Below are 27139 nucleotides of genomic sequence, written 5' to 3'. Positions count from 1 at the left end.
TTTACTAGGTTAAGAACTAAGGTAGCTAAGATTCCTGTATAAATGTTGATGCTGCCTATGTAAAAAAAAAGAATCTGCATCTTAAATAATATTTTTTAATCTCTTATGTACTTATATGACCCCCGCTACTGAGAATGTAAAATAGAATCTGTCACTGCTGGTTACTGCAGAACACTTCCAATGATTTGCCTTTATACCACATCTTTTCAGAGTGCCCCAGCTATTTAGACAGGCCAGCTACTTACAATTTCTCAATTAGCTGTTTTTCATCCAGTGCACCGGGAAGGTCTCTTTTATTTCCAAGGACTAACACCTGTGAAATAATTCACATTCAAATTAATGTAAATAATTTCATGTAAGATCTGGTGGGTTTTTTAAAACTATTTACTGTCACAATTTCATTCTGTTAGCTTTAACACCTAAATATTTAAGACAGATGGCCTACATTAACAAAACTGGTGATTTTCGAGTGCCAGATTGCAACACACTTTAAAGGGCCTGATTTCCAAAAAGGGCTGAGCTCTCACATTCTGAAAAATCACACCCCTTTAAGGTGTTTCAAGTTAGGCACACAAAAGCAGCCAGTGTCACATTCCTTTCCCCCTGTGCCCCTTCCATGCAGGACCATCCATTTAGAACTAGGTATGAGAAGTAAGGGAAAAAAAATAGATGCTTGTGCTCATAACACAGCATAGAGAACATAAAGTACACCATGTATAACTTAAAATTGGATAAACATCTTTTTATTTTATGGAAGACAAAATAAGAGATGGAGGGGTTTTAAAATCATGGTCACATTATTGTTTTTAATTTATGTCACAACCGCAAGTCAAAGTCCAGATTAAAATTAAATTACACATTAAAATGTATAACTTGTCATCCTCAGATTAATAACATTATTCAACTATTAAGCCAAGGAATAACTATAGTAAATAAAGAATAGTTCAATACTAGTTACTTTCAACAAAATAATAAGTAAAAATGACACATTACTGCAACGTGGAAATTACTGTGCCTGTCAGGCAGGCCCACAGACTGTGATAGAACAACACACAAAAAGGAAAGGGACTTTATTATGCAATGCTAAAAATCTCAGATGCCCACTGAACATGAGGGTGAAAGGGAAGGGACACAACAGTATGTGGAAAGCTGATGAAAAACTGAAATAGGAGCTCCCTGTCCTTGTAAATCCTGCAAGGTGCAGCCCCACCTTCTCTTCCCTATATGACTGGCCCAATAATATGCAGAGAGGTTCTCAAATCTTTCTGCTGCACAAGTGGGTGAGATCAGAAATTTTGCCTGAACTCATTCTGTAACATTCAGTTTAATGCAATGGTTTGGATGTCGATCACCTATCTAATCCCCCTCACCTGACTCACTTTTAGCTAGCATTTTCCTAGGCCAATGACAGAACTGAAAGTAGCTGCTCACAGAAAATACTCAGAGCCAAGCAATAGCCCTAGGTTCCTAATACTCTGTGTCCTGGGTCTATTTTCCTTCCCACAACAGCATCCCTGTGGGTGGGCCCCAGGTCCTTATTTGCTGATATCAGTACCCAGGTTGAAGGATGATATAAGGCTGAGGATAACCAATTCTAAAATTGCAGATTATCTTTTAACAAAAGATTCTGTTCCACCTCCTCAATTACTTAATGGTGCTTCAGCAGCTCACATTATTATTTGCCAAAGTCAGATCCTGCTTGAAGATAAATTAATTTTTGCATTCCTTTTTTCGATTCACATTTTGACTTTGCAACAGGTGCCAAGGTCTTCCTTTTTAATATCAAAAAACAATTTTGCTTCAAAATACAATTTTGAAACAAAAAATCGAAGTAGTTCATTCTGAATGTGTCAAAACAGGACATTTCAACATTTTTAAATGCTTTATTTCTGTTTTTTCTAAACAAAATTCTATCAAAATGGAAGTGTTTTATACAACATTTCAATTTTAACAAAAATAGCATTTTTCATCAAAAAACCGCTTCAATGAAAAAATGTCCAACCAGTAATAGTATTGAACATAGCCAAACTGCATCACATTTAGGCTGGGATTTTCAAAAACTCAAGGGAATGGAATTCAATGGGAGTTGGGTGCCTAATTCCCTTAGGTTCCTTTGAAAATCTCAGAGTCAGGCTACAAAGTCTAAATTCACATTTGAACAAATAAGTACATAAATAAATGTATTCGTGTCTGAATATCGGTGACACCATAGCAGAATGATTACATAAATACAAAAACTAAAACACTTACTGGAATTCCATGCAACTGTGGCTTGTCTATCAAGCTGTGTAGTTCATTTTTCGAAGCTTCTACTTTTTCTAAATCTGCTGCATCCACCATGTAACTAAAATGGGAAATTTGTCACATGTACTTTTGTCCATTACACATAGAAAACATTATTAAAAATATCTGAAATGTGTCAAATGTACCTGCTCCTCCCCCCACTGAGCAAATTATTTTTAAAATATCCATTTTTCCTATTTCATTGGGAATAAAGAAAAAAACAGAATTAAATACAAGCTGTGGGAAGGCAGAAATTTCTGGAAAATGTAATTGATCATATACAAAGGATTCTGGGTGTACAAAATATGCCACAGACATGTGCCAGGTCTTTTTACTGAATGACCTGTCAGATCCCAACACGGTTTAAAAAAATATTTTTTGGAATAACCTTCTCAGCTGGCAGGAGATGAGTAGATTACACTCCAAACATAAGGAAACAACATCTATTAAACAGTATTGGGCAAACAGATGTGAAGCATATGCACCAGGCAAATATGTATGTAGGAATTAAAATCTCCAGGAATATTTGAAGTATAGGGAATAACCTTGCATTTGCTAGGGGGACCGACTGGGTAATTTAACAGATCATCTTCATCAATGGCCTGATTTTTGGGCCTGATCTTTCTACTAACGTGAATGGGATTTGGATCATGCCCCTAAATTCTACAGGTTTATATCCTTCTAATGCTCCAATGTTATTTCCAAATAGCCCACGTGAAAGAAATTTCTTCCCAACCTTCTAAATCTGGCTATCAGTTTAACTCACTACATATCACCTAGAATGACTGGGTTAAGAATGATCCCACTTTTACACAAAAGACACTGTTAGTGACCTAATAATTTTTTCTTGTTGAATTGTATTATGATTAATTCTTCTACTTTGGGGCCAGAGACTAAATGCTGAAAAAAACTACTCCATTTTTTAAAGCTTTCCTTTATCTTTAAGGCTTAAAGCACTGTCTACCAAGTTAAATTTAACATATCACCATGATGGACGAAGTAGTTGTACAAAAGAGGTAAATAATGGAGGAATATCTGTAGATAGAAGGGACTGAAAGTGAAAGTTAGCAATATTACAAAAGATATTTAAATCATTGATTTGTAAAGAGATACATAAGGAAGCTTACACAACTGCATTGACTCCTCTGCAATAGCGTTCCCACATGCTTCGGAACCTTGGCTGCCCTCCAATGTCCCATACCTGGAGGAAAAAAGGCTTCCTATGTTATTCAGAATATACTCTTGGTATGAACAGAGATTTAGACATTAAAACAGAAGTCATAAGTTAAAATCGAACATCTACAGAGATGAAGTTGTTCAATCACATGAACAATGATAAGTTGTGTGGCAATGAGGAGAACAGAAGAGAGAATGAATTTGTCCTCCAATGACATGAAGGACAGACAGTAAAAAGTTAGGTGGGGAGGAGAATGAGCCAGTGTAATGATGGATTAATCTGGCTAACTCTACTATCTCAATAGCTTTCACATTTGGTCATTGAAGATGCTTTTAAAAATATGAGGTCCAGATAATCAGAACAAGAAAGAAAATGGTAGTTAATCACAAAGTTAGAGAACCATTCAGTGATGAGACATGACTGATCAGTGCACCACAGGAAAAGAAAAGCTCAAATATACATACATTCTAATTAAGAGTTTCATAAGTTGAAAATAATCACTCAGGCCCCAATCCTGAAAACACATATGCACATGCTTACTCTTAAGCATGAGTAGTCCCACTGACTTCAATGGAAGGAGAAAACAAAAAGCAAAACACATTCTAAACTAAGCTTAACACTTTCAGCAACCTTACAAACTCAGATGATTCTCACCACATGCTGGCTGGTCTGATTTCAGCCAGACTCTCCCCCTGTGATCAGCACTTCAATTGGGAGAGAGAAAAAGAACAGCAAATGTTTCCCCTTTTAAAAATGTTCTTTCTCCCCTCTGGGGTTTCCCCCCCAGGGTCAAGTAACAAACAATGGCTGAGTATGGTTCCCTCCGTGCCCTGAGTCAGTGAAGTCCTTTGTGGATTCATTTGTTGACGTCTAGGCCAGTCCTGTGTTCCTGGAATGTTGAGCTGGGCTGTTCTATACAAGCCTTAATGAGGTGTGAAGTGCCCCTCTGCTCAGAGAGTCTTGTTTGGATATGTTTTAAGCCATAAAACACATCTTTGGGTATATCTCATAGGGAAGCCTCATAACCATACACATGACATTGCAACAAACATATTACTATAAAAATAATGTTCAGTATGTCATGAGCATTCCAGAAGTATCTTACATGACAGACTCTGCATTAAACAATACACAATTACACTATAAGGGTGATCATGGAGGGTTGCAATGTGTCACAGTGCTCCACTTCAGGTGCATGCACCTCTGATCATAGATTTTTGGTAGCATTGGCTGCATGGTCCATGCCCTGTACCTCCTCATGCCTCAATTTGATGGTATAGAGGGGAAAGGCGACATCACTCCAGTGCCCTCTACAAGATGAAATCCAGCCAGAAGCAAGGGCTCTGAAGTAGAGGGGAAGGAAGGAGGGTAGTAGAGCATCCATAGCAACAAAACATCTCAAAGAACTCCAGCTACTGTACAAGTAAATAACCTCTCTTTCTTCTTTGAATGGGGTCCCTATGGTACTCCACTTCAGATGACTCTCAAGCAGTGTCCAAACTATGGGGACAGGTGCTGAAGAGCTTAATCTAGTACAGATTGAAGAACAGCCATTTCAAAGACTGCATCTGCCCTGGAAGCACGCACAATAGTGTAGTGCTGGGAAAAGGTGTGAACAGTTGACCAGGTGGCAGCTTTACCATAGTCAGTGATGTGAGTGTTTTTAAACAGGACAACAGAGCTGAATTGCACCCTGATGAATGGGCAGTCCTCCTAGAAAGGGAGTGGTACTCCAGAAATTTTGTTGCATGACAAAATGCAAACTGAGACCTATGTGGAGAGTCTTTGGGTGGAATAAGGGGGTTCCCTTCATTTTGTCTGTGAAAGAGACAAAGCTCAGGAGAGGCTTTAAAGGGCATATTTCTTCGTACTAACATCTCAAGTGTGAACACTAATTTTTCCCCCAGAGTTGTGAGTTTTGGGGTAGAAGACTGGCAATTGAATATCTTGGTTAATAAGGCAGTCTGAGGAGATCTTTGCCAGGAAATAAGAATGGGGGCATAGGAATATAGGGTAGATCCTCCACAAGGGCTCCCAACTCAACTACTCTCTTAGCCAAAGATGGCTATGACCAAGGAGATTTTGAAGAATAAATGAAGTAGAGTGCAGGTCTTTAGGGACTTCAAGGATGGTCTCCTTAAAACACTGAGAATGAGATTAAGGTCCCAAGGCAGTGTAACATCTCTGACATGTGAGAAGAGGTTGGTGAAGCCCTTAACGAACTCAGAAGTCACTGGATACACAAACACTGAAGTCCCATCAACAGATATGTGAAAGGCTATAACAGCAGCTAGATGGACTTTGATGGGGCTGAATGACAAACATGAGGTTTTTAAATTCAGCAAATAGTCAAGTCTGTGAATGAGGTGTAACTTGGAAGGAGACAATGCTGCTGGTTTGTCCAGGAGTGGAATTGATTCTGTTTTTGCGAATAATTCTCTCTCATGGATAGTTTCCTACGATTCAAGAGTACATTCCATACTTTGAAAGAGCAGTCCATTTTCTATGCCTAAGAGCCCTCCAGGAGCAAGACCATGAGATATAGTATGGGGAGATTATGGTGCCTCAGTGTCCCCAGTTCTGGAGTCAGTAAGTCTGCTGTCAGAAGTATCAGAAGAGGTGGCCATAATGACAGATGAATGAGGTCTGGGAACCATATCTATCTTGGCCAGGTTGTGAAATGATCTTAGCTTTCTCATTTTATCTTGTCAGGATTTTAAGAAGTAACAGTAAGGGGAGGGGGGAGGGGGGAACAAGCATATAGCGAAGTTTGTGGCCAAGGGATGAGGGAAGCATCTACTAGGGAATTGTGTCCTCCCCTCAACCAAAATTTGTGGCACTTCACAAAAAGGTCTATCTCTGGGAAGCCCCAGGCGAAGAATATTTCCTGTAGGATTGGATTGCTCAGCTCCCATTCATGGTCCTGGCAGAAACGTGTCTATGGTGTTCTGCAGACCTGATCGACATCTCAGAGACAAACCTATTTGTGATTTATACACCAGTTCCAGTTTTATTGCCTGTGTGCACAAAGATAGAGATTTTGCTCCCCCTTGGTGGTTTATGTAATATGTGGCTGCTTTGTCGTCTCTCATGATCCTGACCAATTTGCCCTTGATTATGTGTAGTAAGTGGCTGCATGTATAATGGACTGTTCTGAAATACAGTATACTGATGTGAATGGCAGATTCTGGAGGAGTCCATCTGCCGTGAGCCAGGGGGTCCTGAAGGTGAGCCCCACAGCCTAACAGGGAGATATCTGTGGTTATAATTCTTGCTGGTGGAGGAAGAATGGGCCAAGCTTTGTGAGGATCCATGCACCAGTTGAGAGAGTTGAAAACTCTCTGGGGATTAAATAGCCATTTGAACAAACTGTATTTGTTTGGTATATAGACAGTCCTGAACCAGGCTTGAAGGCACTAGAAATGTAGTCTAGCGTGAGGTGTTACACATGTAGAGGCTACCATATGGCCCCGTAGTTGCAGGTAGGTACTCACTGTGGCTTGGGGGGCTCAGCTGGAGATGAGGGTGATAAACCTGTCCATAGGTAAGTAAGCCCTAACAGTCAGGGATTCCAGGGTGTTTCTACTCTACCAGTGAGTAGAAAAGGGCATAAGCCTTGCTAGTTGTAGACTGAACCTCAAGGAAAGACCAACCTTTGAAGAGGCGGTCATCTAGACAGGAGAAGACCATTATACTCAATTGTTATAGTTAGGCCACCACAACCAAGACAACCTTCATAAAGCCTCTTGGGTAAGCTGAGAAGCCAAAAGGAAGCACTCACCAGTGACCGTGCTCCTTGCCAATGACGAATTGCAAGAAGTGTTTATGAGTTGGATGCATTGCTATGTGAAAATATGCATCCTGAAAGTGGAGGACCACAAACCAGTACCTCAGATCTAAAGATGGTATTATTGCTGGTAGGGTTACTGTCCTGAACCTCTGCTTTTATATTAATACGTTCAAAGTTCTGAGAGCCGAGTCTGGTCTTCATCCTCTTCTCTTCTTGGGTACCAGAACATATCTGGAGTAGATCCTTTTCCCAAACAAGGAAGGGGAACTGGTTTGACCACCCCCATGAACAGGTATTTCCTGCCTTATGTCAGGTCGAAATGGGTAATTTTAAATTGTTGGATGCCAACTGATTTTATTTTAAAAATTAGTAAAAATATTTTAGTCCAGTGAACCAAGAAATGGTAGACCAGATTTTATTGTTTCTCTGAAAGCCAACTCAGTGTGGTGGCTCCCACTACTTAGTCACAGACGTTCTTTTACATACCTTGGAGGACATCATGATCAAGACTAAACAATATAATCATAATTATTAACCATGGCTATTTCATTATTAAAGAAAGGAAAATAAAACCTTAAATAAAATAGAAATGACAGAATACAAGCGATAAACTGGTGACTTCTGTTACAATCACTTCTGTATATGTCTCCGTGAAGAGCTTTAATAGAGATTACACCCTGAGATTGTAATGCAGGGCGTTCTTTGTCTGGTAATTTAAGACCAAAGTATATTATTTGCAAAATTATTGTGAATTTAGTTTAGTATCCTTACTTACATACTTACACTGTTCACGTATGTGCAAAATATTTAGTTCAAGAGCAAGTGGATCCTGTTGGTTAGTAACCAAACAGTTTATAATTGGGGAAAGAAAATAGCCTTAACTAAATCCTATAAAATTGAAGAAAATATTTAAATTTGTTTCTTAGAGGAAGCCATTTAAGGCACTATCTTGAGACAGGCTAATTAACCAATATTAAGAATCTTAAATTGAGTTAAATCCCACTATTTCTCTGTTTATCAATGTGTAGGCCCTGTCTCTTCTTCAGGAATACATGGTCTAGCCATCTGGTAATTAACATGAGAAATAGTTAGTAATTTAAGTTACAACAGCTTTTTCATATCCCAGTAAAATCATTACAAGAGTTTAAATCTAATTCATTGGTAGTGTCTTATTTATTGTTCTCTCACCAATCCATGCTGATGTTATAGGAAAGTTTTCTTTGATTGTTGTTTTCTTATCCATCTGTGGCATCTTGCTTGTAAACATGGACAGGATGAGCTATGGAGCGCTTACTGTCTAAGTAGAGTAGCAGGACGTGTGTGTAGAACAGAGCTCATTTCAGAATCTTTTATACCCTTCTCCTTATTTAGAGTCAAGTTGGTTGCTGCCACCCTTTCACTAGCTCCATGCCTTCATGGATAGACCTTAGGACCTCATCTTATGAATATGTAGTCTATTAATGAACGTATAACATTTCTTTAAGTGTCTGTTTTTCTTGTGGCAGGCAAGCATCAGATAACTTTAAATTTTAAATGCTAATTTTAACTCTTTTATTCAGTCTGAGATAGTCTTTCAATTTTTTATTTTTTTTTAAATAATTTGACAGAAAATTAGATTGTTTTCAAAAACTCCAAACACTCCTCCTTTATAAAATTTTTCAAAACAGTCTTTTAAAATTAAATAACTCTTGGAAAGTGTTGAGCCTAAGTTGTTGATTCTACATGACAATTTTAGGAACAATTATTTTTCTTGTCTTCCTGAGTTGGGTGAGGGTTTGCTTGTGCACTGCCAGTAAACAATTAATTCCCTATTAATATAAATATTCTATACTTTAATGGCTTCTGACATTAGTAATTCATTTAGGAAGGTCATTAGATTCCATGTCAGTACGTAAAATATTTTACCATTTACACAAGGAGCTTTGCATTTAGCTAACATATTTGCAAGTCTGCATTTCACAAAGGTGTTTGTCATTTCAACATTTCATAAAGGTGTTTATTTCTTAAATGCTGAAACAACAAACAAATTTAAAACATTTCCAACTACACATTTTCCTCTAAAGTTTAAGAACGCAAGCAGATTTTCTTGCAAGAGGGTGGGGGTTGGTGGAAAGCACTTTACCTAGATTTATTGCTCACATCCTACATTTCTTTTACAACCAGACCTCCTCCTAAAACATGATTTACCTGGTTTATCTTCTTGATGATTGCTTGTCCTTGGGAGCCAGAAGCAGAAATCTTCTGGAATTTCTTTCATCAACTTTAACATTTTGTTACGTAATTAGCAAAACATCTGTCTTGTTATATTTCTAAGCATCACAGCTATAAAATATTTGTAGATAGCTTAACATTCAGTAAAGGCACAAAAAAGTTTGTAACAACCCAATTAAAAAAGTTATATTATCATCATTTTTGCATCAATACTGAAGTCTCTTCCCTACACTTGTGAGATGGGGCCCTGAAAAGAGAAGAGGAGAATTGGGGAGGGGGAGGATTGGTGCTGAAATGAATGGATAGTCTGATGTAATGATTTCCAGTACCCATCTGTCTGTGTGATCTGTTCCCATGAGAGTCTGAAATGGGAAAGACGATCCCCATAGGGTGGGAGCTGTCAGGCAGAAAGATGGTGCAGCATCAGAGCCAGATGGTGGAGTAACTTGTGGCTCTTGACCAATATAACACAGTGACTGCTTGCAAGCAATTGCCGGGTAGGTGGTGGCAGTGAATCATTAGCCTTTCTTGTGGAATCTAGATCTTTCCTTGGGCAGTTCTACCGTCCTTTGGTATGTTTGGAACTGGATTGGGTGAGACCTTTGGACTGCCTGTTACCTGCTGAATTTTCTCTTGGTTGCAGGGTGTAAATGCCTAAGGATCAAAGGACTGCTCTCAAATCCTTTAATGGACTGTAGGGTCTCATCCATGACATCACTGGTTAGAGAGTGGGGTCCTCAAAAGGGAAATCCTCTACCACGTTCTGGACCTCTCTGAGGAGTCCAGAAGACTGGAACCATGAAGCACAGTGCATTACTATGGCGGTTGCCACAGAGCAAGAGGCTGTATCTGCTCTATCCAGAGAGGCTTATAGGAGCCATTTGGTCTTTGGTGATGAGAGCTTCAAACTGGCCCTTTTGATCCTGTGGCAAATAATTAATAAAGTGAGTATACTCACTATAATCTGTATAGTCAAATTTAGCTATTAGGAGATGGAAGTTACCTACCCTAAAATTTTAAAGCAGCCAAAAAATAGCTTTTGTGGCCAAGGTCCAGATGCTTAAGTTCCTTGTCGACAAGGCACAGTTTCTCTCATTGACAGCATCAACTATCAGATGTGTGTGTGGGAGAAGAGGTATTCTGAGCCTTGGTGGGTACATAGTACTACTCCCTTGCAAGTGGGAGGGATAGTGGCCAGTGTCTGCCATACTGCTTTAGATACTGTCAGGAAGGCATCATTTGGTAAGGCTGTCTTGCCCTGAGGAGAGGTGTGGAGAATACCCACTAGGCTGTTGCTAGGGTTCTTACACTTCTTCCAAGGGGATTAGTAAGGACTCTGCTATCCCCTCTTCATGAGGTCCTGGAAGACTTTGAAGTCATCTGTGTAGAATGGGGGAGGAGGAATTACTGCTTCATTTGGTGAGGAAGATGACTTGTCAGATGGTATCACTTTTTCCCCCAACTATCAGTTCTTGCTCCTCAAGGAGCCCTCTTGAGGAGGGGAGAATAGGGCATGGTCCTGGGATACCAGTGGTTGTCCCTCCTGATGGATTCTCTTATGTGAGGGTGCTCTGTAGTACCGATCTCCATATGGGGCCCAAAGATTTCAAAACGACTATTGAGGGGAGGCATAGGCAAAGGGTGGGGGAACCCAAGGGCACTCCTGCCCAAGGAGGTTGTTGAGTGACTCATCGACTAGTTCCTGGGAGCTCTTCTTCAAGATACATCTCAAGTGAGGGGGGTCTCAACTGGAAAGTAGTGGTACTTCTGAGTCCAAGGAAGTATCCTCCAATTTCTAGTCTCTGTATTTGTGAGTGGGGGGCTCAATTGTGTTGGTACCAACATCCATGTCAGTACCAGTGCACATGCCGGCATCAGCATCAAAAGGTGCGACAGCACCTGCAGAAGACTCTTTTTGGTACTCATCAGAAGAGGGGAGTCAGTTTCCGAAATACTCAGAGGTTCATAGCTGTGGAGAAAAGACCTATTACAGATCTTCAAAAGTTTGAAACCTGGGGTTTCAGGCATATGCTGTAAAAAAGAGAAGACCTCAGACAAGGGAGAGAGGCCGAGAGCAGATGAGATGTGTGTGAAGGGGAATATCATGACTGCTGGAGGAAATAATAGCGTGGGGTGAGAGAACAAAATGCACACAAGGGGTGATGGGGAAATAAAATAAACACAATTAAGAAATAATGAATAAAAGACAAAACAGACTAGCTAAACTTGAAAGGCTAACTAATGGACATTATCACCTGAGCTCCGTCTCAGGCCACAGGCAGCTGAGAAGGAACTGGAGTGGCAGAGGGTCTGCCTTCCCCTAAAAACCCTCAGATCAGGGCACATGGATATGCCAGGCACAGCTGCAGACCATGTGGACACTGCTACAAAAAAATTCTGATTAGACGCACACAGGCATGCACCTGAAGTACAGCACCCACAGGGACAACCACTCAAAGAACAACAATTAATTAATTATTCATGTGTTTGTAGAACTGAGATTTTAATTTTCCTACCTAAAACCTATTTATTCTGATTTGTTTATATAGCGGTGAATTTCACCCAGGAGGAGAATAGACCCAAATGTTAATAATCATTAAGTCAGTTGGTGCTAAAATTGCATCTAAAACAAAGTATCACTGTAAGGATCTAAAACTTATAATCACATATGGGGAACTTGGAGCTATATGGAAGTAGATGTTATGTTATAAGATACCCACCTATTAAAATAGTGATGACTACTGAAAATAAAACCAAAGTAATGTATTTGTTCTCAAGACAGAGGCAGAGAGAAGAGTTTATTTCTTAAACAGATTTAGTTAACAAAGTGATAAGATCTGTACCAGAAATAGGAGGCATATGCATTTCAGATCATTTTGGATTTGTAAACAACATATAGGGCAGAAAAGATTTATGCCTTCTAAAAAAATTTTTAAGAATTGTTTTCAAGTTTATTCTCTTTCCCAAATCCACCGTGTTGGAAGCTGCTAAGGCACTGCAGACTCATATGAAAGAGCTGGACTTAAAGAGATCCCTGGAACTTTTTCAACTAGCATGGACCTTACTTTTTATTCCATAGTCTACAAATCATATTCATGTATTGAGCTCTATCATTTGCAACACTTTAGGCTCATATTTTAGATAAAAATACTTCCCAATTCCCAATTATATAATTCCCAGAATGATATGTTACTGCTCCCTCTGGCAACGCATTAATATAATCACATAAATGTAGATTGCTTTTGATCCGCTTTATCAGATTAAGAATTTACACTTTAAGGATAGCAAAATGACCGTTTGCATATACAACATGAGTATCAATTATCACTCTCCCTGACCTTTTGGGGGATGTTTCAGAAAGCCTTAATAAAATCAACCAGTTATTTATAAAACATAAAAAGGGATGAGTACAAAGTTCAATAATGCAAACCTCACACCAATGCCAATATCACACTAGGTCATGAGGACCTTGAAAAATCAGTTCCATATGGTGCAAATCTGTCTGAGTGGGGAGAAAAAACAAGTTATTTTCTTAAAGAAAGAGGAGGAAGGGGGGGGGGACGACAGAATCCAGTCTTAAGACTAGACTTTAGAAAACTATAACGTGTAATTACTCTTGAAAACAAAGTGCTACAGGATGGCGTGGTTTGGAGTAAAAATGAGAATCTGAGATACAAAGATATCAATTCCACCCCTGTCCAGTGATAAAGCATACCTGATCTAGGCCATATTTCTTCAGTTATATGAGCATTAGTCTAATCAGTAGAATCATCCTGAAACACTGGAAAAACATTTTATCTCCAACTGTGTATGAATCAGCTTTCTCAATAAACCTGTTTGCAATCCATTACAGAATATTGTACGGGATGCAAAATGAAATGAATGTATTTGATATGATTTGGAAATCAATGAATCTATAATTGGAGACACTGAAGTTCTCTCTACTAGGGAAAGAAAATAGACAAAACTGATTAATTAGAAAAATGGGTTGAGTCTGAACTGCCATCTGTACCTCTTTGCCTATCCAAATAAAAATGATTAAGTAACTACTGATCATCCTAGGACCGTCCTTTTAATGCTTATTTATTATTTTACGGAGCCCACAATTGTGGTAGGTGCTCAATAGAAAACACAGGCCTCTACCCCAAACAGCACACAATCCAAATGACAAAAGTGACACACAAGGGAGGATATAACATACACCAGAAAGGATAAAGGAAAGACATAGGTTAAAGATACATGGTGATTCAATTGAGACATACATTCGACTTGGTTGTAGAAATGTATTCTTGTGCATGCCCTGTATGCTTGGTACATCACTCATTTCTGCATCACAATATTCAGTGTATAGTGAAAACATATACGCTAGCGATATACTGGTAGAGGAGGGAAGTCATGACTTAATAGCACAAGATACAACTCACTATAAAAATCAATATGTCTAGGTGATATTAAAAGTAGACTTGACTTTAAATCGTTACTGAAGTCTTCTTTGGTCCATCATGATTAGAATTTCCACATTTTAGAGGCAATTTTATCCCAAGTTGACCAGCACATCTGAAGAACTGGAAAATGCCCAAAATGAATAGGGAAAAAGCTTTTTTGCTAGGTGGATGCATTGCTAAAGAGATTTCAATTACATTAGGCAGATGTTGTTCAGACTAAATCTCAAAGGCAGATTGTATTCCCATAGAATTTTATAAATAATTGTTTTATTCATTCCTGTCTGTTTCTGTGGAGTAATAATTCTTAGAATATAGGAAGTGTTTCATATTCTCATGGGACTACCCAGTACAAACACTAGTTAATGTTTTAATTAGTAAATTATGGTAATCAGTATGCTTTAGATTCATCATTCCTTGTAGTGTCCTTACACTGATCTGTTAAATCAAATTCTTCAAGAACAGGAACTGCTCTTGTCCAATTTCCATACTTTATCTGAGCAGAAGACTCCTTCTTAAGATTGCAGCTATCAGACTGCAGAATAGGTTTAAAGGGCAAATCTTTCCCTTTTGTGCACAGGAAAGTTTTAGCAACAGAGCAGGGACGCAGCTGGAGGCATGTTGAAGAGTTTGGAAAGCTGTATGTGGATTAGGGACTTGATGCACTGGTTTGTTTTTGATAAGTGTTTATTGTGAAAGGATTTGACTGCTATTGGGAAGGTTGCAGGAAGGGAAAGGATAGTTTTGTCTCATGCTGTTCTTTCACTTTCTGCCTCCGCACAAACACCACATTTATTTCCACTCAGGTGGTTATCTTTGCAACCACACAAGATTTGAAGAAGAAAAAAAAACCTTCTCAGAGGAAAAAAGCTTTAAATCATGTAGAAATAGAGTTGGGAACCATAAACTCCACAGGGAGAGACTAAATCCTTGGACAATTGAAAGATTACACAGATTTCTAGTGTGCTGCTAACAGGGCAACATACACCAGCAATTTCTGACATTATACTGTACACTGACAAGCATGGAGGAATAAGACGTTTCTACAGAGATCCTAGGCACACCTATCATATTTAATGCCAATTCCCAAAGTCACAGTACAAAGGCAGTAATGATCAGTAACCGTTCATCTAGCACAGTGGGGAAATAGCACATCCAGAAATACTCAACTTGACTGTCAAAAGAAATAGGAAATGGGGAAAAAAATAAATTCAATTCAAGAAAAAAGAGAAATTTCTTTCAAATCTCCTGTATGAATAGATATATAGGATATCTAACAAGAGATGCCTTCTTTTAGTACTAGCCAAATTAGCTGCTGTGGAAGATACACTCCCCTGCTAGATGCAAATAATGTGCTAGATGTACTTCCTATCACTCTACCATCTCACCTTTTGCAGTGTAGATTCCTTTTATGACTAGCTCTGTAAACACTGAAAAATAATATTTCACAGGACTACATTTCCACCAGGCAATACACCAGAGAACACCACATTCTTTGAAATAATTCCTGGCCCTTTGAAGAACTGTGCTGTCAGTTTCTGTAGGCTGATGAAGCCCTATTTGTACAACATTTTTCCAGTTAGGTAACAAGATTAGCAATATTGTGTTACTTCTAAGAGAAACAGATATTTTCCCACATACACACTTTATGCAGTATATTATTATTAAATTTAATCATGATACTTTTCTCTAATGATCACATGGAAAAATATTTAGGGCCCGAGTCTCAAAAGTGCTGAGCACACACAGCTCCTGAAAACAATGCTAGGAGTACATTAACAGGAAGGGGTATAACTCAATAGCAATGCAGATCATCATGGACATGAATGGTAGCCAGAAAGAGAGAATGATGCCAGAATTTTCAAAAACTGGACTTTTCAGAGGGGACAAAAGGGAAGTCTATTCCCATTGTACAAAACTGACATTAATGTTGCCTCCAGCCACATTCTGATTCAGGGTCACTATTGATACCCATTTTTGCCATGGCTCATGAAATCATTTCTAGATTACACAAACCCAGTGAGATGCTGATTCAGCTATACATACAGTAGGTCCAGGATGCAGCTGGAACATGTATTTGGGAGTACAGCGGGATGAAATATTTGTAACCAACAGTAAAATTGCTGATAGTTTTTGGAGCCCCCCAAACATGTATCTGAATTTAGGTCAAATTCAGCAAATAGTTTCAGCTGAAAAAACCCTGAAAATAAAAACTTCAGAAATGCCAAAAGTTTGTTTAAAATAAAAAAAAAAAAATTAAAAATTAAAAAGAACCATTTAAAAAATGTCATTTTGAATTGACATTTAATTAGGAAGTGTCAGTTTGAACACACATTCAAAACATTTCATTTGGACCTGAACAAAAAAAATTTAAATTTCCATGTCAGCCAAAAAACCCCACCAAAAATTCAAGTTCAGCCACCAAACCAAAAAATCTGTTATTCACTCAGCTTTATTTGGGAGACTGAAAGCAGGACAGAGATGGCTGTTGGCCCACAAATATGGCTCAGTGTAAACGTTCCCTGGGTGGGAGTGGTGGCCCTCCCTCGCTGTCAATCTTTGAGGGAGGCCACGCCTCCCAGCACCTATGTCCTGTGGGGAGTTCTAGCAAAAAAGGAGGGAAGTTAGAGGTTCTGGGCCTCTTTGGCCCCACTGGGCAATCCCACCGTCCTGGGCACCCTGCCAACCCTTAGGCGGGGTGATCCAGTAGGTTGGGGCCCAAACTCACAGTCAGGGCCAGGCAGGCCAGGTAAGAGCCTTCTAGCCCTTGGCAGGGTGAGCACACAATTCAAAGCCCAGGCCCTTAGGCGGGGCGGGCAGACAAAGGGGGGCTGCCTCAAGCTCTCCACACAGCAAGCAAACAGTTTCTGACCCAGGCCCTTGGGCAGAGCTGGGCTGATAAAGTGTAGTAGTCTCTAGCCCTCTGCAGGGCGAACAAACAGCTCTCTGCCCAGGTCCTTAGACAGGGCAGGCAAAAGGGCACAGTCTCTAGCCCTCAGTAGGGCAAGCAAACAGTTCACGGCCCAAGCCCTCAGATATGGTGGGACAGGCAAAGGGGAGCAGCCTCTAGCCCTTGGTAGGGCGAACAAACAGTTCATAGCCCAGGCTCACCGGCGGATCGGGTCCCGGTGGGGTAAATGGGCGGCAGCCCTAGGAAGGACACGCAAATAGTCTAAAGCCTGGCCCTTAGGCAGGGTGGTTAGGTAGAGCTACGAGTCTTTAGCACTAGGTGGGGCGCAGGCCCACCCAACTCCACTGCATCCTAGCCCAGGGCCCCTGGCAGTGATGGGCTGTCCTGTCACTGAGTCAGTGGGGCTCCAGCCGAAACACGCTAACTCAGCTATAAGCCATAAAACAGCCAGATGGGTGTCTGGCTTCCCTGGGCTCCTTCCTTCCCCCCTTTCCCTGCAGTACCTTGTGTCCCCCGCAATCACTCTCAGTCTTCTCGGGATACTCTGCCAGGGGGAGATTCCAGAACCCTTCAGCCTTGTCGATCGGCGGCAGATCCAGGAGCTCCACGGAGGGCAGCACCTGCAGGTCGCAAGGGCCGTTTCCTTGGGTTCACACACTGGGGAGGCAGCTCGGGAAGCTCCTCCAGGTTATAAGGCCCAGGGGTGTCCTCTGGCTCGCAGGGCTCAGGTAGCTCCGGCAGGTCCTCAGGGCCCCAGCCAGTTGGCAGCCTCTCCTCAGGATAACGTTCAGGTCCAGGCCCAGGCCCCAGCACCAAGGGAGAGACAGCTTTCTCCCTCGGCTGCCTTCTCTCAACTGAGCTGGAAGGCCCACCATTTATTCTTCCCCTCCCTGTCCCACCTTTCTGCTTCTGGTCAGTTGGGGGTGGACTCCTGGGTTCCAGCCCCCAGAAGGGGTTTGGCCCTTCCTCACCATCAATCTCTGAGGGAGGCAACACCTCCCAGCCCCTACAGTCAGCAACTAATGTAACGATTATTAATTTGTCTGATGGGCTTTGAATAACTTTAATAAAGATCTCATGTTAGCTTTCATGAAATAACAGTGAGGAGGCAGCAGGACTCACAGCAGTATATGCTCCATGTGAACAATAAGCTGTTGCAGCAGTAGTTAAAGTAAGTTAGAGAAGGAGCAGAGATCCTGGCATGCCAGCTTCAGCTCTCCTGAGCAGCTCACAACTTTCTCCACATGCCTCCAGTTGCTCCATCCCATTCAGGTCTGGGGTCTACAAAGTGGTTCTCCTGCTCCCTCCTCTGGCGGCTGAAGCCAGCGCTCATTCACTTTCTGCTACTCCCATCCACTTTCTGCTACCCCCATCCACACTCTAGTTCAGCATGGAAAAGAGGCTTGAGACAGTTGAGATTGAACCTCCACCAATTCTTCTCTAAAATTCCTCCACTCTGTGCCTCCCCTCAACAGTTCAGTTCTCTGTCTTCAGCAGTGTTTCTCAACCTGCAGCCTGCAGGCCACTTGTGGCCCATGTGACATCCTCAGGGCCATACAGGTAGTATTGGATGCGGCCCACATAATGCATATGCAGCCCACAATAGTACATAGGCTGAGAACCACTGCTCTTTAGTCTATTCTGTGTTCCCATCTTTATCAATTAAATTCTCTCTCCCTAAATCCCATATTTATCTGTCCCGTTCCCCCATCCCTCCCCCAAGACCGAGTACTATATTCTGATGGCCAGGTCCTACCTGTTCATCCACAAAATTCCTCATTACCTAGGATAGGAAACAGGAAGAGATGGAGGGGCATCTGGTCATCCTCTCTCTCCTTCTCAAGTTCCTCCTTTTCTTTGTCCCTCTCTATTCCACCTATCCACCCACCTCTATCTTTTCCAGGACCGACTATCCTGAGCTGAAAAAACATGAAACAGGACAAAAAAGTCATGAGATTACAAAAGCCATATTGTTTTAGCTAAACTTCCACTGCCTTTTGATCTTTTTCTGAACTCTTAGGGGGAAGAGAGTCACCCCCTGTAATGTACGCACATTTCACATTTGGGAGGACCTACTCATTTTTACTCCTGGTTGATAGGCAGGACACTTCAACACCTTTACCTGATCCCCTCCCCACACACTGTCCCTGTGGCTCCTCATCCATGCCCTTCTCCCCACAGACCTCTCCATCCAATGGACATTATCCTGTCTCATTCTCTCCCCTTCTGCTGGGCACAGCCCCGGCCTTGCACCTTCTCCCATCACCAGATGTTGGCCTTGTCCCAGCACTATTTCGCCTCTCAATCCCTAGCACACACTGCTCAGATCCTCCTCCCAAAGCACTGCTCCTGTGCCCGGCTCCCTCCCCACTCCCTATTACTGGCCCTGCCCAGCCCCTTCCACAGTGGAGCTCAGCAGCAGCAAAAAACTCAATAGCAGTGGGGGCGGATGAGGGGGAGAAAGGAGAACTAGACCTGACTCCCTATAAGATGGAAAGGCGGGATGCACATACACCTGGGGCCCCCTTCCTCCTCCCACCCCTGTTCCAGCACAGCACTAAAGGGGAGTGAGAAGGGCTGGTGTGGGAACTTCCTGCTATCCCTGAGCTGCCTTCCCACTTCCTCGGTCTGCCCAGCAGGTGGCAATTCCTAAGACTGCATAGGCACTGGCAGCAGCTCAAGGGAGGGAGCAGACTCCACAGCAAGCAGAGGGGCCGCCTCTGCTGGCAACACATAGAACTGCAGCTCAACGTGCCAGTGTCTGCCTCTGGCCTTTCCAGCCAGAACTGCAGCATCAGTTACAGAGAGTGGCATGCCTGGTGCTGGGACTGACAGCAGACTAACCTTCCAGCTAGCCCAAGAAATAGTCTCAGGCCAGTCTTATGGAGAAGGAGGCATGCTCCTCAGACGATACAAAAGACAGGAGAGAAGCAACCATCACATGTACCACATAAAGGTGAGTTCTGCCCTCTACCACCCGTCAACCGTGTTAACATGACTAACACAGTCTGCACTTATGTGTGCTGCCCAAATTAAGAAAAACGCCATGTGCGTGCACACAGACTGATGATGAGAATTCAGGGTGGGCCTGTAATATCAGTTTTTAAAAATAAATATTTAATGAGATGTTAGAATTTGTGCAGTTATGGTTTAAAACTATTCTTATCTTTATAATTAATTCATTATTCCTATTATTTATGCAAGGGAATTTATGAAGGAGTGATTAATGTTATTGATATTAAAGGAACTGTCTCAGTGATGTGCTAATTGCATCCGTTTTTCTCCAAGATTCTAATTCATTCTACACAAACAAAGGGGCACACTGGCTGTGATAGCAAAACAAACTAATATATTTACAGTAACAAGAGCAACAGAGATATTGCTTTATAAGTTCATTTCACTGATACTCTAATTTTCCTTGCCTTCTCCTTTACTAGAACAGATAGGCTGTGCGGGGCCAGTCCACTCAGTGGCAGTATTCTGATTCATACTGTATGTTGTTTCAGGAAGATGGTAGAGGCCTACATGCAAAAGCCAATTGTTTCAATTTAAGCAACAATGTAAGCACTCAAGTTTTCCTGAGTTCTTATATACTCAACAGAATCTATTTCCCCTTCAAGCCTCAACAGTCCTGCATCAATCCCCCATCCTCTTGCCTAAACCTGCCCTTTCTTTCAAGAATCATCTTCATTTTTGTGTTCCTTGAACCAGTACATTCAAAGTCCTGTATGTGTCGCTATGTGTGTCTAGGAGTAGCTGTTCCCTACTCTATTTGTTCCCTGGTCCTCTGTTTCTTAAGGATTTCATCACTGGGACTCTCATCTGCCTTTCCCCACCACTGTTCAGAGAAATCCATAGCACTGCCATGGCGACTACAGTGAAAAAGAAAAAACGACCACAGTTAACCACAGAAATGCTATAAAAGAATCTCAGTTCAGTTTTCAATTCCAATGTCCTTTCTCCTTGGCCTAGAATTGGTAAGGACCTATAATTAAAATTAGCATGTAGCACTTATAGGGATAATTGAGGATCCTAGATTGTTGTCAGAAAGTTATCCTTGAAGGTGGGGGAAAATGGTGGTGGTGAGTATAACAGAACTAATAAAGGTTAATGCAAGCAAACAGGAGACTCAAACAAAACCACACACCCGCACACACAGCCTTTGCAGAAGGGAGAGAGGGGAAGTTTGATAAATTTGTACTAGAGTTATTCGCACAGTGACATTACAGAATCAGCTCTCTGAAATGCTATGTAACTTTCTGTAAGGAAGGAAGGAACTTTGCCTTGCTCACTGATTTGATTACAAGGGTCAAACGCTTGTTTTATGAAAGGTTCAATGACACAATTCCTGAGAATTGAGCAACAGTAATGTTCAGATTCATTAGTATCTAATATTTAAATTTCTAAAAAATGTGTTAGCATTTGAAAATAGATGGGATAAGTAGTTCACTTATTCCACCAAATCTCAGAGTCTGACACTTTTTTAGCATAATATCATGTTACAGAAATAGCATATATGGGAATAGAGATTTCTTGATCAATATGAAACTTTCAAAGATAAGCTGTTTGATTTATGACCTAGCTCCTAAATATCAAGATTACTAAATTGTATTGTTTGCTAGAACAATATCTGATCATAATAGGTTCCATTTTATTTTTAATTTTGTTGATGGATGAATGTTGAATGGCTGGTTGTTGCTAGGATCTTTCCAGTTATTTTTATAGAATTTTGGGTCAGACTTATTGTAAACTGCTGACAATGAATAATGAAACCCTGTAATCTCAGTATCTTATTTTTACTCTTTCCATTTTTGTCTTTGTTTTTTGTTAGTTGGAAGACATCCCAACCTTTTTATATTCTAGTTTTTAGGTTGTGGAAGTATGGTTGTGTGCATGCACATGTGTATAAGCATCTGTAAAAATCCACATGAGGAAGGCACCAAAAAGAAAGTTCACTAGGTTTAAACAGCCCTAAAACAGTCTCAAAAGATATTCATTAAAATGTATAATGTCCTGAAGATCTCAGCTGTAAACTGCTAAACAAATGTTTTGTCAAACTTCTACTTGTCAGTGTTCTTTTAAGGTTTGGTGTTGTATTATCTCTGTTTGGGGGTAGGGTAGGAAAGGGTTAGCTACTATACAACAATTGAAATCTAAGGAAGAAACTCAGATAGTGGTTTAGACTTAAAATAATAATTTGATTTCACTATCAAAATATTTAGCCATCTTCAAGTTATAGATCTGACCAACTTCAGAAAACGTCTAACAGCTGGGGTTTATGGCCAAATGGCCTGCCACCTCCTTGGATTCCTTCTTAGAATTTAAAATTTATTTGTTTTATTAATCTCATAAATAACTAATTTTATTATTTAATTCCAATCCAATATTGAAGTTAACTTGTTGAGTACATCTTAATTCATTTTTGATTTCACAGTTGCATTGCTTTAGTCTTACTTTGAGTATTATTAACAGTATCTTGGTTTTGGGATGTTTTCTCAATTTTATTAAAATCATTAATCAAAATAAAATGTATAAAGATGTCAGTCAGTCACATTTCTTTCCAAGAGCAAACATGGGTCTAGAACCTTTGAGGACCTGGGTGGACATCAGCTGGTCAACCTAAAAGCATATCTAGTTCCCCCTAATTAGCCTTTGGTTCTCACAATGCCTGGGAATAAGTCATGTATCAAATAGAAAGAGTGAACTGTGATTAAGGCGCAATGGCCTGACAGATGCAATGCAAATATTTTAACTACAGAATCCAATATGAAGAATCTTACAAAAAATTCCCTCTCTGTAAGTGTTTTACATTGCAGTTTCTATTAAAAGGTAAAGTACTTTTTTGTTTTTGTCCTCCATTTTGAGTCCAGACACGTGACATGGCACAGCAACCACTGTGCGTGTCCATCTGGGCAAAGGCTGAGTATTACCAAGGGAGATGCTGACTCTGGGGCAACAGAACTAGGAGGGACAAAGAGGCGCTTGGCAGTTCCTGCTTGTGCTGTAGACATAAGGAAGGGGTGGGAAGGTAAGGAGGAACAGTTTAAGCTGAGAGAGGTAGGGACTGGAAGTGGTGCATGACAGGTAGTGATACTGATGTGAAGTTATGATTAGCCTCTAATTTATACTAATGATAGCATCCATAAAAACCCTGAAAACAAAAACAAAAATATAAAAGTCGAGGGGGAGTGTCAGAAGTCAGCCTTCGTGGCAAATACTTAGAATAAAAAGATGCATACTTATTGTATACAGGTGTGGGTCCCTCAGCCATTATTTTCTTTTCCCAGTTTAGTTGCCATTTCCTCTGCTTTGTCTGGATCCCCAAAAATAGTTTCTGGTAGTGTTTTGGGCACCTCCCAGTTGGCTCCTTTTCCCCTCTGGTTCATAGACTAGTGTTTTTTTCTGATCCTCTTTGTCCCTCACCATTGCTCTGAAAGGAACATCAGTACTACCAAATAGCACTGTGGGCTGGTTGGAGGGATGAGTTCTGAGGATTTGGTCCAATTCATTATACTTCAGACATGTTTTCCAGACTTATTACTATTGTCACAGGCCTTGTCATATAGGAGCTTAAGCTCCTCTTATCTTTTCTAAGCAATGCTCCAAGTAATGCAAGCCTTGTCAAGCTGCTCAGACAGCCACACACCAAAGTGACAAAGTTTACCTGGCTATTAAACCTATCTGCACAAATTGCCCACCAGTTCTCACATGTCTGCCTCAGACCAGTTGGTGGCACATTCATAGGAAGGCCTTTTCTGAGTCATGCTATTGATAGAAGCAGAATGAAGTCCAGGACAACACTGCTGAAAAAGATGGTATCTGAGGAAACAGTGCACAACAGAGCTCCAAGACATGTGCCTGTTTGTAAAGGTAAATGGCTCATCCAGTCTCCAGCCCAACTCTGGGGAAGCTAGGAGAAATTGGAAGGCAGAAATATTCTTCCTGGGCTGCTCCCAATATCTGTGGGAGTATTCCCACAGTATTTCCCGGTATAGAGTGGGATCATTCCCTTCTTTATAACTTGGGGAAGTTTGTTCTATAACACTCCCAACATTTACTCTTCTTTCTAGAATATGAAAAAAACCAAGCATTTTATTTCAAATGTACAGTATTTTGTATTTCTGAAATATTTAGGGACCATTGTGATCATTTAGTATGACCCCCTGCACATACTGTCATATCTTCAGAGGGAACATTTTTTGTGTCACTGAAAGATTTGGCTAGGTTGGATTATATACTGAAATTATGTTCATGTAATATATATGGTTTTATATAACAAAAATTTATGTTGAAAGAATGTTATTTAGATTGCAAACTCAAACACTTGATATTTAGGAAATACCAGATTCCCCTTGCATCAGTCCTCTGCATGAAAGGAGGCAGGGATACTACAGAAAAATATAGTGTGTGGTCATGTATTTAAAGACTGTATTATAATGCTTATGCACAAGTCAGCGGAATTAGGTTGTACAGACAACTGCAAACCTCACATTTGCAAACTTTAAGTGCAGCAGTGGTTCGGTGTTCATATTTACTAGTTTGCCATACTGTACTGCCAAAATTTTCTCCACAAGTGCAAGCCACAGCAATCGATTGTGATTTTTAAATTTATATCTCAGCCAAAATTGAATAGAATTTCATGGACCAAAAAAAAAAAAAAAAAAAAAAAAAAGGCAGTTCTATAGCCTGAGGGCTTTCACTCTTCCTAATTTCAAAGATCTGCCACAAATAGAGACATTAGATCTTCTCAAAAAAAAGTTGACAAGCATTTTTTATAATGTAATTGTTTAGGTAACCTAAATATATTGGTAACTAACAGATATCCCTATGATTATTCTACAAGCTAGTAACATTAAAAATTGAATGCAGAAGACTAGGATATTGAAATGCATGGTTTAAGGCCTTATTTCCTATTTGTATAACTTTTGTATCTAGTCCTGGACCTAGTCATGGTCTACTTTAGTACCATTACTCCTATAAGTGGAGCTGAATGAGCAATAAGAGTATTTTCCTAAAATGTCCCATCATACACAAGGTTTAAAAGAAGTCCTGTCCAGTCTCTTAGGAACATTGCTACAAAAAGCCCTAGCCATGCACCAAGACCCCACTTACTAGGTGCTGTACAAACACAGAACTTGTCTACATGGAAAAGTTTTGATAGTTATACTGATACAGCTATACCAGTATAGCCCACTCATATGGACACTCTTATTCCAGTGTAAGTGGCTTTTTTGGTTTAGATTAAACCCGCATCCCAAGAGACACAAACTAAACCAAAAAAGGTACTCGTACTGGAATAGGAGTGTCCACATAGGGTTGGACACTTTAACAACAACAATTTAAATTGATATTTTAGATTATATAAAACAAACAAAAACCCCACACACACTTTTCTGAATGGGCAAGGCCTTCAATCAGGTGCAGGAAACCCACAAATCCAGAGGGAAGAGACACAATTTCCAAGAAATGGAGGAGAAAAGAGGGAGGAGAACAGAAAAGAAAGATCCAGGAAAAAAAGAGAGGTAGATGATAACTGCTTACATATAGGGTTGAACAGTAATTTGAATATTTTCGATACTGCTCTAATTTAAATTGATTGGAGCCAAAATAAGTTCCCTCTGTCCATCCTACCATTTTTTAACTTCTTCCATTTTAAAAGGTATGTAGGGGAGGTTTTGGCATGGAAGGGACTTCCCTGTGACAAATTAAATGAATGCAATAATAATACAAATAAAATAAGAATATATTTATTGGAGAACAAGTGACATCATGTTTTGATCTGAAACGTCTAAAAAGGAAAATTGTCAACTTAGACGCTTGCCTGCTTTTTCCCCTGTACTGATGTTTTAACTGTAAGATTACTACCATTGAAAGAGATTAGAGAAAAAATATCATTTTCAGTTTAATATGTCCATTTGACAACACTTTGTATAGTCAGTTTCATTAATTCCTTGTATTGTCAAGTAAATTTCTCCTGTTTTTCACACAGCAAGAGAGCACAGAGAAAAACAGCTCACACCTACAAGAGTTATTGAAAAGTCACAAGAATCGGTAAAGAAGTGCAGTGGCAGATATAGAAAATAGTTTTAACACTTGGTTTTTTTAAGTAGACTAAATTTCAAGTTTGTTGGTTTACTTTAATAATGTGTTGTTCATTATGTTGGTATGTTTTCATAAAAGTGAACATACTCTTCTGTTGGTTTCTTGAAATAACTGACCATAGTGAATATTCAAAAGAAGTCTTGATAAAGATTATTAAAAAGAATAGTCCATCCTATTATTTCACAAGACAGAAAGGATAACTGTAATTAATTATGTTAAGTGCAGCCATTTTCACCACCCTCACTAAATATTACACACTCACAATCCATGTTGAAAACCTTTGGTTTTAAGAGTAATTTCCTCTTTAGTATAGTTCAAATAAGAACACTTACCTTTATGGTAACATTGCCTTTTGTTATTTTTCTCATATTGAAGCCTACTGTAGGAATCATATCTTCTGTGAACTGCCCTGACTAAAAAAATAAACAAAAAAATTGGTTATAACTAATACAGAACTAATACAGTTAGCATTTGTAATCTAAATAATCTTTCATTTTCACAACAAATTGAGAATTATGTAAATTCTTTAAAATAATATGGGCCAGCACTTTGATTAACATACTGTCCTGTCGTGTGAGAAATCTGACCATGTTCCTACCTCTTGTTCCTAGATTGATTATCCTGAATAGTCAAGGAAACGCATCACGCTTCATCTGGTTCCCTTAGCTAATCTGGGGGCAGCATTGTTGGATTACAATGAACCCTGGACAACACTAGGACTTTTCTCCTAAAGTTCCTCACCATTGCCACCAGGAGTTCAGCTCCACCAAAGGCAACAATGATGAAAGTGCTAGTGTGATGGTGCTGCAGGGAGTAACCGGCATTTTGAGTAGCATGGTGTTGGAAGCACCACCTACCCGCAAATTCCTACTATTACTATTGTAAATGGAGCTGAATGAGGGATAACAACTTAGGAAGTTTTAGGAAAATACTCTATCATACACAAGGTCTAAAAAAAGTCCTGCCCAGCCCCTCACAGTTGAAGGAACATTGCTATAATGTCAGCCCCTAAACTTTCTCCAGTTAATGAAGGAACACCAGGCTTGTTACATCTTGTGACCAGTGATAACATTAGTGTTTAGATACTAAAGTTATTCATCAAAAGGACAGAGCATGGGAAAGGAGGTAGTAAAAAAAATGAGAACCTAAGTAGAGGACTCACTATGGCCTCTCCCCTCATCACCTCCAAAAATGTACCTTTAATAAATATAATAAGCATTTTG

At 40.1% G+C, this 27139-nt stretch overlaps 1 protein-coding gene across 2 annotated transcripts in view; it reads right to left on the bottom strand.

The window, feature by feature from the left end:
- The window catches only part of LOC137163882 (ADP-ribosylation factor-like protein 8B), a 38753-nt gene that overhangs the window by 4975 nt on the left and 6639 nt on the right, over positions 1-27139 (bottom strand). For both annotated transcript variants that reach the window (XM_067564312.1, XM_067564313.1), the window contains exons 2-5: positions 26249-26329; positions 3411-3484; positions 2251-2344; positions 246-313 (exon numbers count right to left, since the gene is read on the bottom strand). In XM_067564312.1, the coding sequence (XP_067420413.1) occupies positions 246-313; positions 2251-2344; positions 3411-3484; positions 26249-26329 (317 nt within the window). The remainder of the gene's footprint in view (positions 1-245; positions 314-2250; positions 2345-3410; positions 3485-26248; positions 26330-27139) is intronic.

This window comes from Emydura macquarii, unplaced genomic scaffold, assembly GCF_026122565.2.
Source record: "Emydura macquarii macquarii isolate MOO-44397 ecotype Brisbane River unplaced genomic scaffold, CSIRO-AGI_Emac_v2 contig_2636, whole genome shotgun sequence".
NCBI classification, from domain to species: Eukaryota; Metazoa; Chordata; order Testudines; family Chelidae; genus Emydura; species Emydura macquarii.
Note: the sequence above shows the minus strand (reverse complement) of the source record. Positions and strands in the feature narration are given on the sequence as shown.